Here is a 15,354-nt window from a genome sequence, read left to right as displayed (position 1 = left end):
GCTTGTTCTTCATTTAATTAGATCAACAGACCCTGAAAGGATTCAGATAACTGCTTTTTATGTGAGCTAGGTTGCCTTCCCTCTGGTTCCCACAGTGAATGGCTGATTCTAAAGTGAAGATGAACTTATACAATGGATGCTGGTAAGCGAGCAGCACCTCTGTTTGGCCTTTTAAAATGCAAAAAGGACAACTCAAAGGCTACAAATCAGTATAGAGTTAAACTGAGAGTAATCATAAATTGCATAAGTGTCCATACATTCTGAAAATGTTTGCATTAATATGTATTTCAATGGGAGATTATGAGTTAGATCAAAACAGAGGGAGTGATGGATGGATGGATGGATGGATGGATGGATGGATGGATGGATGGATGGATGGATGGATGGATGGATGGAAGACTCTATTTTTTAAGTGATAAAAATAGTAAAAATAAAAAATCTTATTTAAATCCTCATGACAAGCATGTAGTTATTATGTTGATCTGTCTCATAAGGTTAAAAAAAAATGTGAAAACACCACTAATCCAAAGCCTGTTAGTAGAAATCTTGTTATAGAAAACAAACCCTGAGCAATGCAGACAGCCTTGCAATCCCTTTGATTCTTTTCTGGTACGATCTAATTCAAATAGAAGCGCAATAATGTATTGCTTCATAACTCATAAAAAGCATACCTGGAATATTAACCAGGTTGTACATTTGTAATGTTATTAACTACGACCAACACAACAAAGACACATATCGAGCACCTTTTTCCTTACCGCTCTCATCCAACATTAAGTCATCGTGGTAGCGGAATTTCTCTGGTCCACAGGCCACAAACACATCCTCATCTCCAAAGAAGTCCTGCAGACATGCCACCTACAAATTAAATAGAAACATGTGAGATAAGTTAGAATTTTCTCAAACACTGTTTAGTCCAGACCTCCATGCTTCACACATAAAATATTATATATTAAGATAAATAGTCAGACTACAAACACTAGACCAAAATAAAAAAAAAACTTACTCTTGTCATCATATGATTAAAAAAAAGCACTTTAAAGCAGTTTTTTTTTCCTGCAAGAGCATCACCTTCATCACTGTGCTTCCAGATCTTGTTAACCTTTCATTGTTAAGACATTTTTTTCTCTAAATCAGTAAAGATAAAGTGGCTCTTGAACAATTAAATATCCCCATAGAACGCAACTTAGCATTGTATTAACATTTAAAAAGTCTGTTGTATATTGTTTATGTTGTTAAAGACTGTGTCTTTAAAAATATGTTTTATTTTCTGTGCACTACATTGTCATTTGTTAAATTGTTCTTGTTTTGAATGGTCCTATATGCATCTGCTTTTTTTATTTGTCATTTTTTTTTACATTTACCTGCAATTTACATTGACCTACAATGGTATCTTTGAATGTGCATTTGTTTGCATGTTAATTCATGTTCAATGTCCCATTTAAAAAAAGAAATATGCAGAATTTAGAACAGCAGCTATCAGCTGTTACAGTTGTTCATGCAAGAAATTTAAAACAAGAAAAGACTGACAGATATTTTCTACAAAGTTTAATAAATCCTAAAATAGATGCTTCTCAGTAACACTTTCTAAATTCCTTTTTTTAAACAATAACAAAATTTCTCTTTTTTTCTGTTAGAAAACAAAATGAACCAAGCGTCAGTAGATGGATAAAAATCCCTCTTGGTGTCCATTAATGCTTGTTGTTGGTGCATGGGGCAACGAATCTCAGAGCTGCAGCTCTTCACAAACTATCAGTAAAATACGACCTTGCAAAGTTGCAATTTGCTGATAGGCAGCAGCTTGTAAACCAGACACCCTGAGATGCAGGTGGAGGGGGTCTCTTCTAAAAATACTTCTTACCGACAGAGATAAATAATCCATAAAGAAAACACTATTTAATGTGAGTAAACATGATGAATTTCCAGGCGAGAGGATATTAAGTTAATGAGATCATTGTCTCATAAGAAAATAGCCGAATTAGGCTACATCTGACTCACTGTAGAGTCACTGTCGCTCTTTGACAGACTCCATGCTGGGCACTTAATACCAGCTGAGGCATCAGTTTAACCACATCTCAGGTACTGACTAAGGAAAGAAGGATTTAATAATGTAGTATATGATGATCAAACATTGTTAAACACAATGCTCACAAACTGTTAAAAGAAAGTTTATTGGGTCATAACAAGAGAGATTTTGTAGTTTTTAATTTCTAGACTCATTGTTATGCTGCAATCGAAAGGTTATAATGAAAGGAATCCATCTGTAAAGGGCTGTGGGGGGTGCCATGGGGGTGGGGATAAATCTGATCTATACTCTGAATGTAAACGGAAATAAGCTAATTACACACTACAGGTCAACCATTATGTTGGAGCCCCAATCCACCATTATTCTAATTTATATCTAATGCTTTAGTAACATTACAGTCGGAGACAAGCTTTATGAGATGGCAACAGTTCATTCACCGTGACAAATTTCTAACCACGAAACCTATTAAGAGCTATTACAGCTAAGGCTCTTTGGATTTGTAGCACCGCCTGGAGAAAACAAATAAACAAAAAACAACTGCTATTGCATTTTCAAAGCAATTAATATCCAGTAATCTATTTAGATTCCCATCAGCCTGCAAACTAATGCCCCCAAAGTCACCGCTTATATAATGACTTTAACAGCAAAGAATAAACGGGGAAAAAATGGATCCGTTTAGAGGGTGTTTGTAAATATGAGGATAGGAAGTCGAGTTTGTCCTTTTTAACCCTGAACAAGCAATGGGTGAGACCAGAAGAGGAATTTAAATGACATTATATTATTGACATAAAGTGTCCACTGAGAATGGATAATTTCCAAATTTAATAGACTGTGGATGTGTTGCTGTGTAGGTTCATACACACATCAACACACAAAATAAGGATGCCCGCTTCTGCACAGACAAATATGAAAGGAAATCATACTCCAGTTTCATAACAGATTGCATATTGCTTTGTTCCCTGATATCCCCAAACAGGGGTCTGATTATTTTAGGGGTGAGCATCTTCACTCCAAACAATATAACAAGGATACTGATACTGACAATGACGGTAGTGATGTTTCACAAAAAGTGCTGCTAGTGATGAAAAACTTTTTTTAATTAACATAATATTTTATCATTATTACATCATTGTTTAATGTTATTTTTTGAATAAAAGAATTCCAAAATATAGAATATGAAGAGCACAATGCCCATTAAATCATACGTGTTGTTCTTACAATCTACTTTATTTGCAAGAAGTTGAGGCATTCATTAACAACAGAAACTCAGTAACAGAAACATCAGGTTCCCCAGAGAGGATGCTAAGAATAATATGTTGCTCTTTCTGGACTGTTCTGTGCACATTGAGCAAAATGTTTTACCAGAATCGCACAAATACACATCAATAACTGTATTCTAAATCATATTAACACAACAATGGAACACAACAAACAGTCAGTTAATATAATTCGGAGATATCGGGGGGTTAACATTCTCTTTATCACAGAGGAGAAACACAGAAAGCACAAATACCAGGAAATCACTTCTAGTATGTGATTATCCAAACTGGGCATTTGTTAAGTCGCCTAACAAAGCAGAAAAAACCCCAACACTGTCTAGCAGAGAGAAGAAAACAAATTAGTTTCTCCCGAAGACAGAACACCCAAGCTAAAGCTGAGCAGCACTGTCTATGTGTTGTGTGGTGAAGACTTCTCAGACTCCTTCATTGGAAAAACCAAATAACTACATAAATGCATGGCATACATAGCACAGGAGAGCCAGCAGCTTTTGGCAAGTTTCAGCGGTGCAGTTGCACTTCAAGAACAAACTACACACCCTTGATGACCAACATTTTCAGATCTTAGATAGAGAGCATGGATGGTTAAGAAAAAGGTAGCCATCTCCTAAAAGGAAAAAACCCAACACCAAATAGAGGATGGCAGATGATATTTGAAGTTTCCAAGCATCTACAACCCTAAGAAATAACAAAATCTAACAAATCAAGATTCTGATGACCAAGTACACAACTGACAACAAACAACAGACTCACAACAACCCAGGACAGTAACAGATTGCTCATTGATCTGCTTCTGACTTGGAAAAACACCAAACTATAGTTTGCTCTAGTGCAAACCAACTGAACTGACAAAGGCTGCTGGATAGGGGTTGAAACTTTGCAGAGAAACTGAGCAAAGGTCTGGTTGCCTCCAATTAAGTCATTTTGTGGTTGTCATGATCTTGATAACAGAGAACTTCTACTGGCAAAGTTAATGATGTCTATCAATCTTGCAAAGGGTGTAAAACATTTTCTTAGGGTGGAAGTCAAGCAGACAACAATAATGAAGCATTTGCAATGGGTAAGACATGGGGGTGGTCAACCTTTCAAGAAATGGCCAGCTTAGACTACCTTAAAAACAATGTGTCCTTTACCTCAGATTCTGTGAAAATTGCATTAATACAAAAACAAAGGCTGACAAAAAAGAACACAAAGGAACATCCAATACATGTGAAAAATATATTGACGATCACCCAAAATACTAAGAAATATCAAGAAAGTATTCTATATATTCCTTTGAATCTGGTTTTAAATTACAAACATTTCAGATACAGCATCATACCAACAGTCAAACATGGTGGTGGTAGTGTGATGGTATAGGCCTGCTTTAACCATTTAGCACCTTGATTTATTGCTTATTTATGCCTTGATGTATTGCTTATCAGATCCTGAATATAAAATTGCCGACTTGGGCTATGGAACATGAAGTTTTTGTCTGAATAGCTAAATGAAGGGAACTAGGTGATTTGAATTGCAGCAGTTTGAACTTAAACTTGCTGTTCATGATGTAAAAACTCATCTGATGTGGTTAAATAAAAAAAGATGGAGGACCAATATTCCTTTAGACCTAAGGAAATGATTTGTTGCCAGTTCCAGCACACATCTGATGATAGTTTCTTTTTTGAGGTGGCATAGATAAATATTTTGCAAGCTTAGAAAAAATTCATTTACTCATAACGCCAAGTGGGTTGGAATATTTATCTATTTTGTGTTATATTCCATAAACATTTTCCTCTTTGAATGACATACATGATTTGCAGATTGTATATTGAATAAAAACATTTAAAAAAAATAAAAAAAATTGTTGAGCAAGTAAAATATTTAAAATATGTGTTTACTTAAATGTAACCCTTCATCCAAATGTGCACACGGTAAAGCAGACATTATGTTGACAGTGACTGCTCATTTTATCTCAAGGTGTTGATCAAGCAATATTAAGGTCTGTTTAAATGTTTTTGTGAGAATATTTGATTTGTGTGCTCATAATATTTTGTTTTACTTATAAGAGCTCTCAATCAACTTTTATAAAATTCCTCAGTGAATAAATGTTATTTCATTACTGTTGTTATAATTATAACTTGATGAATGGTATCAAATTCATTGTGTAAAACACATGTTGGTCGATTTCAACTGATATAAAAAAAGATTGGGAAAAAATACAGGCAAGTGTTGCTCACACTGTTTGAAAATTAGCCTCAATCAGTTAATAAGAATAATGTCATATATATTTAAGCGGTAATTAAATAATTTTCTCCTCAGGATATGTTTAATCAGCTTCTGACAGAGAAAGAAATCAGACGTAGGATGACATGAGGCAGAGATTGTAAGAAACAGAAAAGAGCTAAACAGATTGGCAATCAGCAGTGGCACCTTTGCCTTGATGAGCAGGACAAAAGCACAAACTGCAAGCTACTGAAAGGGGTGTGAAGAAATATGGTCTCCATTGCAGTAATGCTCTTTGAGCATTGATGCATGCCTACCATGTGCCACTTCACTGCACAATGTGCAGGCAGAGATAAAAGAGACCCATCATTCATATTTTATCTACTCTGAGCATTTTGCCCTGCAGAACTATGCCATTCAGAAAAATCCCCACATGACCGCCCTCATGTATCACATGGCCTGGTTATACTAAGACACTTATGCAATAACTCTTATTTTTAAATGGTTGGGATCAGACAATGCACCATTTTCTTAAAAATAAATAGCAACCAATGATGAAGAGCAGAGGAAAAATATCACACAAATGTAGTCAGAGAGAAATCAAATCTCCAAGTCTCCCAAATGATACGAAAAGCAAATACAGAGTAAAAAAATAGAGGGGGCGAAAACAACACAACAGGGGAAATGTGTTCCTGACTGCTGCTCTGAGCCCCTCATGAGTCAGAAGACAGAACAAGCTGCTCTGATGTATATGGTTAATTCTTACATAGTACCCCTGTAGTTACACAATAAGTGCCACTTTCAGAGACAAGGACAGGATGAAACAAACAGAACAAAAACAGGGGGAGAGAGCGGTGTGAAGAGGGATAATTTCATAACCACTTTTATAACCAGTCTTTTTTCCAATGCTGGCTATTACATGCATGACTAAGTGCACAGTTTACACACTATGCATCCATTTAAACAGATACAATAATTAGATTTTACATAAAAAACTCAAGTGAGAACAAGATAGGTATGATTACACAAATGTTTAGCCAAAATATAAAAAGAGCAATATGCACAAAAATATGAATAGCCTCTAAGCCGTGCTTCTAATGTTAGCAGTGTGCCATCTAGTGTTCAAATCTGAAGCCCCAACCCTTTTTCTACTGTTATCTTTTTTTTGTTTCTTTTTTTATTAGGTTATGTTTTACAAATGGTTATTAACCAGTTAGCTAGCTTTATTAACTCATCAGTGCTGGCTAAATTACATTTTGCAGAAAGATTACAGAAATTCTTATCTCAGATGAACAAATAAGTGATACCACATGGTGGCACTGTTTAATAAGGATATAACTATAGTACTCTAAAGGCACAATCAAAATGAATTTGAAGCCACCAGATATCTGGTATAAAGTCTCTTTAGTTATGCTAGGTTACAAATGTTCTTAAACCACTGAGCATAAGGAAGCTAATAAATTGAGGAAAGAGAGGCTCCTAAAACAGAATTACTAAGATTAGGCTGCAGAACTCTCAACAAAGCAATGGCAGCTGACAGACAGAATATTTTCTATCACTAAGATTCATCTAATCCTGTTATTTGTAGAAAACATTTGGACATAAAGTAAAGACATGTTAAAGTTTTCACACTATTTGAGTTTTATGTGAAAGATTCAATACATAGTTGTGCATTTTATAGTAGTGGAAGGAAATGTATGCATTTTTTACAAATGTCAACTTTAAAAAGGAAAAAAATTGGAATTTATACTGAGCCAAACAAATTGGTTGCAACTAAGTGTAACCTATGGTTTTAAGAAATCACTGAACAAGTAAATAGAGGGTTAAACTTCTTTAAAGCCTCACCAGATTGTTAGAGAGTATCAGTTTGAGAACAGTATTATGAACAACAAGGAATGCAAAAGACAAAATAAAGGCCAATCCTGTATTTTGGCTTCAGAGGAACAAAGGCTGGGGCAGACAGGTCCCTCTTTCATCAGGATTAGTGCTTTACAGTGATTTACCAACGACCATGTCATCTATTTTACACCTGTTTTGTAAATGGGATTGAAAACACTCCAAAATTCACACACAGCTCCTGTCTGTGCCAACCAGGTTCTATACTCTTTCTGTGTTGAGACAGGCCGCTCACTTGCAGCTCCAACACATCAGCGGCTAAGAACAAATGATTAGCGACAGCACTTCTCGTTCTGCACATTTACATCAGCTATTCTTGTCTTCCTGTCATATGGCAGCTCCTACTTGAGGATTAATCTCCCAGCTCCTCTGGTTTTAAGTAAGAGCTTCAGCCAGAAGAACAATGGAAAAATAGAAAATTAATCACTAATGCAATTTATATTTTTAGCCCACTCAAAGAAAACACACACGCACACACACACACACACACACACACACACACACACACACACACACACACACACACACACACACACACACACACACACACAACAGTTATCATGAAATTATGTTTTTCTTCTAACTAAAGCTCACCAAAACCATGATTTTGTATTTTTAAGGTTCAGTTGCATTCCTGAAGCCTTGGTCTAATCTTTGCTTTCAGGGTCATCATGTATTTTACTTTGTATTAAGGTGTGGAGTGCAGAAATTTCAAAAACCACCCAATGCAAACATTTCTGACCTTTTTATCTATGGAACATTACTTTTCACATAAGTGTTTTATTCATACAATACTAATCATTTCAACAGAATCCCTGCACGGTACCTTTTGAAACAGAGTCTAACAGGTTGCTATATGAGCAGACCATAACCCCCAATTGTCTTCCATTACAATAGTCTTAGTGTTAACACAGAGGAGAGGGGGAGGGAAGCGTAATCCAGCCCACAAAAATATCACAGTTCGGAGGGATGAGCCGACACTGTGTTCTGCCAAAGGAGCTTAGATCAGGGGAGCTCTCCGTGGTGCTGAAATCATTGCAACTATAAGTGCATGGCATTCTGCTCTGTAACAATAGCTGGAAAAGACTGGAAAAGCAGGAAAAAAAGAAAGAATTGATCGGCAAATAGTGAAAAACAGACTGAGAAGTACCAGCTGGATAGACGACAAGGCATTTAGGGACCAAAACAATTTGATATTCATATTTTAGTTGTATTTCTTTGGCAGCCATTCAACAAAAAGAAATTCGTACTTATTTACCCTTACAAGGATTTTCTTATACCTACTTTTTTGTTAGACATGTATTCTGGTTACAGTTTTCAATTTGTTTCTATGACTATGAATGATATTTTAACTTTTACAATCAATGATTAGTAATAAACATATTTTTCATTTTCATATTTTCATTTTTATATTAATCAATGGATGGATGGATGGATGGATGGATGGATGGATGGATGGATGGATGGATGGATGGATGGATGGATGGATGGATGGATGGATGGATGGATGGATGGATCCATCTTTTTCTGTTTTCAAATTTTGATATTTGTTTTTGCTTTTTTGCTTTTAAAAGATATGTGAAGCACTTTTTCGTAGGGTAAAATTGGGTACTTCCCAAAGATAAAGGGAGCAACAAAATCTTAAAGTAAAACAAAGGCACATCCCACAGATGATCACAGATCATTGCAGTTTATTTAAAAGAGCCCCGTCTTAACAGTCCGGTTTCATCAGAAGCCTGCCACAAAATGAGAAATGATAAGAGACAGAAAGCAGGAGAAATCTTGAAGAGTGAGAAAGACAAAGAAAAGAGCAACATAAACAGCGAGGCCAGTTAACCATGTTTAACTAAAACTAGCAGATGCCTGCCAGACTGGCTGCTCTGTTGCATAACATCTTATGTAACCACTTCTGTTACAGCAGAAAGAGCCTAAAAGTTTCTGATGAAGCTGTGAATCTGCATCTTCAAATGAAATGTGACAGCCTCGCCCCATCTTACATGCGTCAAAACACATCTTTTGGCAACTTAAATAGGAAATGAAAAATGAAGCTCCACTGCTTCTTCAAGGACATGTAGCCTAAACAAGACTTCTGTTCAGACTTCAGTTTATTTTTCAAACTGTTATCTGTGCTGTGTTTCAAAGATTCCTCTGAATGTCTGGTCAGTCAAATCCTTCTTTTTCACCCAAAATAACCTAACACAATTCATAAAGCTCTGTCTCTGCTCAAAAACAAATGTTTCCTCCCTAAACATTTCCAGCAGAAGGTAGTTTTAGTGAAATCCCCTGTTAGTTTGAGAAAAACATACACAGCAAATTATGACACTGATTACTGCCTATAAAAAACACAATATGCTAAGATTACATTATCAATGTAGTATCAATGTTTGCAATAAAGAAAACACATTCTGAATAGTTAATCAAGCACAATAGAAAGTCTTACAATTAAGATATTATTGTTAAATTCTGTAATGACAGCGTAATTTGGCATAAACCCTCTTGTTCTCCTATTATATCACAATGCTCTGTGTAACCTTCACCATCAATCGTCTAGGTGTCTGCATCTGCCACAGAGTGTTGAAAGTGTTACCACTAAAGATGATAGAAATATTTACTAATGTTTGCTGACTAGACTTGCGGGTTAATTTCATCGTAACATCATGGACTTAACTGAGCTCCTGAGAATGACCTATTGTTTTTAAACAAAAGAAATGTACAAATACTGGGTTGCAGCAGGCACTAGCATAGAGCTGTGCAAGTAAAAAAAAAGAATGTTAAGACCAATGACAAGCAAGTGGTTGAAGTTTGAACTTTACAGGAAGGCTTTTCAAAGGTTCTCACTATTAGCCGATTGAAGCTACAAGAGCAACTATCAGTTGTTACTAGCTGCCAATGCTTATAAGTTAGCATTTAACTGGACGTTTCCAGTCTTCCCAATAGTCTGATTAGTCTGTTAAACTGGTTACCAGCTCAGCAAATGTGTCAAGCAACAAGCATAGTTCCCTTAGGTCTAATTACACTCGACAGGGCAGCTTAATGTAAATAAGTTAAATCCCTGTATTGTCCCACAAGTTTACTCTCCGCATTTGACCCATCCCCTTGGGGAGCAGTGGGCTGCCATTGTGTGGCGTCCAGGGAGCAGTGTGGGGATAAGGGTTATGCTCAGGAACCCAGAGTGCAGGCTGTGGGGATTTAACCGTGTACTTGCAACCTTCTCAGAGCACAAAAGGCACTGCTCAAACCACTAGGCCAACATTCCTGATAAACACTGACACAATAGTTTATGTCTCACTTTGTAGGATCAGACAGCAAACCTTTACAATAATAGCCTAATTTTGGTATACAATATTCTGAACTTCAGATATCAAAATACTGGTAATCTCTGCAGTAATCTCTCTGCCTATACAAAACACCACACTAAAGACTGTAATCAATTTCTGGTAGGAATAATTTAATACAGGGGACATCCTTTGTTTGTTGGAAAGACTGTGATTAAATGATGAAGCATGTTACCACCACTATAGCTTCTAACGATAATAGTAGCGATTTTTTCTAATGTTAAACTAGTTCCTCAGATGAACTTTTCATATTATAGAGATCGTACTAGTGAATTTTACCTCTGTGATGTCTTATAATGAAAATGCATTGCTTTTAATTGGAAAAATACATCACACAAAACTGAAAAGAGTGTGTTTAAAAATGCCATTTTACCTAAATAATGCATTGTGCTTTGATAATTATACTTTTTTGTAGGTGAAAAGGCTTCCTGGATGGGAAGCGAAAGGTCTTCAAATTTGGAAGCAAAGTCCAGTGGATTGTTTTTTTTACTTTTATGGAACTTTTTTTAAGGTAAATGTCAAGGCTTAGATTCGAGGACCCAATATTCAAGGCAAGACAGACAGTATAGGATCAGGCAGAACAGGCAGGCAGTCAGGACAGACAGGAATCAGGCAGACTCAGAAACAGGGATAAGTTCAGGCAAACAGGCAGGAAGCCAGGAATCGGAATGCTGGAATAGATCTCACTAATGGCTTGAAATAACCTGGCTTGATGACTTAAAGCACGCAAGTTAAAACTGATCAGTCGGTAACAGGATGGCTCAATGGTTGAGAGGCAGAACAGTAAATCAGAAACACTGAGGTACTGCTGCACACACACTCCTGACTGTCTCGAGATCAATAATCTGGCCCTTATGACTGGTAGCAGGCAGCTTAAATAGAGGCAGGAACTGGTGGATCAGAGGAGCAAAGACAAACTGGGCAGAATTAGACAGGTGAATTAAATGAGTAATTATGCCAGTCATGATAACTGGCATCAAGGGCCAAGATGATGACAGTTAATTGTGATGAAAAGTGGATTGGGGTTTCTGTGAAAAGAAAGATCATTGTTATTTTTTTAATCCATTGCCAACTTCTAGTTAAATTATTTTATCTATAAAATGCATCCATAACTGTTTATATACAGAGAGTTAAGAATAAATACTAAATAGTTATCAGTAGTTTTAAAGTGCTCATTGCACAGAAAATCTTTCTTTCTTTTCTTTAAAGACAGAAAAGGGTTGCATAAAATTATTTTATCTGGTTAGCCAGGCTATCTGTTCCGGTTGAAAAGCTATAGTAGGTAGCTGCTTTACAGAGAGCTGCTTGCAGTTTGTCAACTGTAGTTCTAAACCAGTTTTACCCTAATATGGTTATGTTTATTGTGTTAATCATCCATTTTAAGAAGAGACAGCATTATTGAGCTCAATCTGACAGCACAAAGATTTCAGACCTGTCCTGTATGAAACTGGAACACGTTTTCTGCCCTGCAGTTAAAAACTGAGACAGTGTGTGTATGTGTGTGTGCGTCTGAACTTGTGATGTAACTAAGTTCGCCACTGTCTGCCAGCGCCGCATACGGCTGACATCGACAGATAACAACAGGTCCTCTGACTCTACAAACAGAGCTCCAATCTGCTATATGACACTTTGCAGGCAGACAGAGAGACACAAAATCTTAGACACGGAATCAGAGAGAAGTGTAAAAACATGGAGCCTTCCTTTCTGGACAAACAGACTTTAAATATCTTATTTGCAAACAAAAACAACAAAACTCTCTCTCTGGATTCTTTCTTAAAGAAAATCAAAGCATCTATCAGCACTGCCAATTTAGCGCTGTGTGAGTTGATAGACTGCTCACATTCACACCCCCTCACACACATAAACGGCGATGAGTGGCTGTGACTCAGCAAATCTGAAGTAGCAGATGGACTTTTCCCACTCACACAAAGCAGAACAGTAATACCATCAACATGTATCAAAGAGGGAGGATTAAAAGCAGCTTATTGTTTGGACACGAGGGTGGGAAAATCCTGAGATAATCAAATAATATGCTGTTTTTTTAAGGAACACTATCAGAGTCCTTTTTTATAGACCCTACAAACCTGAAAGAGTTAAAAACAAGAGAAAATATATATATTAGGGGTGGAACGGTTAAAAAAATCCATGGTTCGGTTCGGTTCATGGTTTCGTGGTCACGGTTTTCGGTTCGCTTTATGTTGATTGTTACACCGAAATCCCATAAAAATGAATGAAATTAATGAAAAAATCCAAAACAATTCATGAATTGTAATTATTTTTAATGATCCGCGGAAACTCTGGATCATTTCCGCATGTTTTGCTGCTTTGAATTGAATCATCTGGCGCATGCTCTCTACCATCTCCAAGGAACTCAGAGCGGAGCGGACGGGAGCCACAGTGGAGGCTGCAGGCTTTGCTTTGAGCAGGCGGTCTGGAGTGCAGCGGGGCGGAGCGCTGACGGAGTATGAGGGATTTCGGGGTTAGCATGACATGTTGCTGTTAGCATAAACAAAAAGTGTTGAACAATGCTTGCACACTGTTGCACTTTCATCCACAGCTTTCTTTCCGCCGTCATCGTAGGTCACTCTAAATGCAAAGTGGTCCCATACAGCAGACCTATAAAGTGCTGCTGGCGCATCTTCCAACTCCTGTTCTTTCCCAATCGCCATACCCACACAATTCTCCACAACAACTGATTTTTTTCTGCTACACCCGGCTACGCTGCTTCGCTTCTTCTTCTTCTTGTTTACTACTGGTGGTTGGCTTTGGTCGCAGTACCGCCACCTTCTGCTCTGGAGTGTAAACGCTTCGCCTATGAGAAAAAGGAGCAGCGCATGAACCGAACGCAACACACACGAACCGAACCGAGACAGTCGAATCGAACGGCTCAGATGGTTTTCATAAACCGTTCCATCCCAAATATATATCAGTGTTGGGCAAGCTACTTGTCCAGTGTAGTGAGCTAAGCTATCAGTTACTCAACAATAAATTAAGCTTCACTACACCAAAGCTACCACCTAAAGAATTATAGCAAGCTAAGTTACACTAATGTGTTAAAAGTAGCTTAACTACATCAGAAGCTACTTAAGGTTGCACCAACCTAATAACAATTCAAAATGAGTCTAAGGCTACGTTCACACTGCAGCCTGAAGTGACCCAATTCCGATTTTTTTGCCCATATGTGACCTGTATCTGATCTTTTTATGACAGTCTGAACGACACAGATCGGATTTTTTCAAATGCGACCCAGGCCACTTGGATATGTGGTCCTGAATCTGATACGTATCTGATCTTTTCAAATGCAACCTGTGTCCGTACGGCCAGGTCGCATTCATCCGACCTACACGTCATTGATACTCGACAAATGTTAAAAGTTAGGAAGGAACTCCGTATCACTAAAGCCGCTCACATCGCTATCCCACCATTCCTGGCTTCGACTCCGCACCCTAAGTTTGGCTACTGCTCTCTAATGAGACTATCTTAGTGGCACTCATCAGATTGAACTATCTGGAAATTAAAGGCACTAATAAAGTTAAAGCTGATATATTTTTCTCATTTTTATTTCAAAAAATTGACTGCAGTTGACTGTTTTAATGAGTGTTTGGCTATGTAAAACAAATGGCTAGTCTTGTCCACATGAGCTCTCTATGGCCAAGAACCTTTAAAATCACTCATGTTTGAATAACTGAACATTATTCAGGCTAATCGAATTTTACAATTATAATAACTGCATAAACTTTTTTTTTAACACTTTTTCTTAGCCACTTGGATAGTCCCTTTCCATCACACGCTGCTTGTTGGTAGGTGGGAAGCTTTGGGTTTACTAATTTACATACAGCATTTGGCTACAGTGAGTTGGGATTTAAACTGACGCTAGATATTTTCACTTGCGTACTGCAGGAGGGAAATCAGTGATTCACCTGAATGTGAGTTCTCAGGTTGGTGTTCAATGTCCTGGACATTGACAACGGTTTGGTTTTTGGATTGCATAGCAGACATCTGAACACGTACTTTTTATCTGAGGATTCAACAAGTTTCAATATCTCTGAAGATAAGGCCGCGGTGTGGTAGCGACAGTTGGCTGCTCTTCTCGCTCTGCTCCTGTCTCCTCCTCCATCCTGTGTGTGTGGCTCTGTGTGTGTGTGTGGCCATGTCTTTAATACCTGGTGGGGACAATTTCCTAGGAATATGCTACATTTTGGGGACTCATAGGTACTTGTGGGGACCAACAACTGGTCCCCATAAGGAAAATTTCTCTTCGTGGGGTGGGGGTTAGGTTTAGGACTAAGGTGTGAATTGAGTTTAGGTTAGGTTTAGGGATAGATATGTGTCGGTAATGGTTAGGGTTAGGGCAGGGGTCATGGTTAGGCCATATAAATTAGTGGGAAATGAATGGAAGTCAATGGAAGGTCCCCACAAGGATATTGTGACACAACATGTGTGTGTTCTTTGAGTGACACTGCAGTACGCATGAGCATGTTTCGTAGATACAGACAGGAGAGGCAGAATAGAGGCTAATGCATAAATGTCCAACGAATAACTCCGATTGTTGTTTCAAAAATACAAAACCTGGTTTCGTTACTTAGTTTTGCCCTGGATTTTGTAGTGTTTGTGGACG

General features: G+C 37.5%; 1 protein-coding gene across 5 annotated transcripts in view; it reads right to left on the bottom strand.

Moving 5' to 3' along the window:
• Positions 1 to 15,354, bottom strand: part of dclk1a (doublecortin-like kinase 1a) — a 91,117-nt gene that overhangs the window by 57,905 nt on the left and 17,858 nt on the right. For 3 of the 5 annotated variants that reach the window (XM_038278795.1, XM_038278790.1, XM_038278792.1), the window contains exon 4: positions 747 to 858. In XM_038278795.1, the coding sequence (XP_038134723.1) occupies positions 747 to 858 (112 nt within the window). The remainder of the gene's footprint in view (positions 1 to 746; positions 859 to 15,354) is intronic. The other 2 variants (XM_038278791.1, XM_038278793.1) reach the window with 1 other exon arrangement.

Source organism: Cyprinodon tularosa, unplaced genomic scaffold, assembly GCF_016077235.1.
Source record: "Cyprinodon tularosa strain WSP-4 unplaced genomic scaffold, ASM1607723v1 ctg144, whole genome shotgun sequence".
Taxonomy (NCBI): domain Eukaryota; kingdom Metazoa; phylum Chordata; class Actinopteri; order Cyprinodontiformes; family Cyprinodontidae; genus Cyprinodon; species Cyprinodon tularosa.
This window is presented reverse-complemented; position numbering and strand designations above follow the sequence as displayed.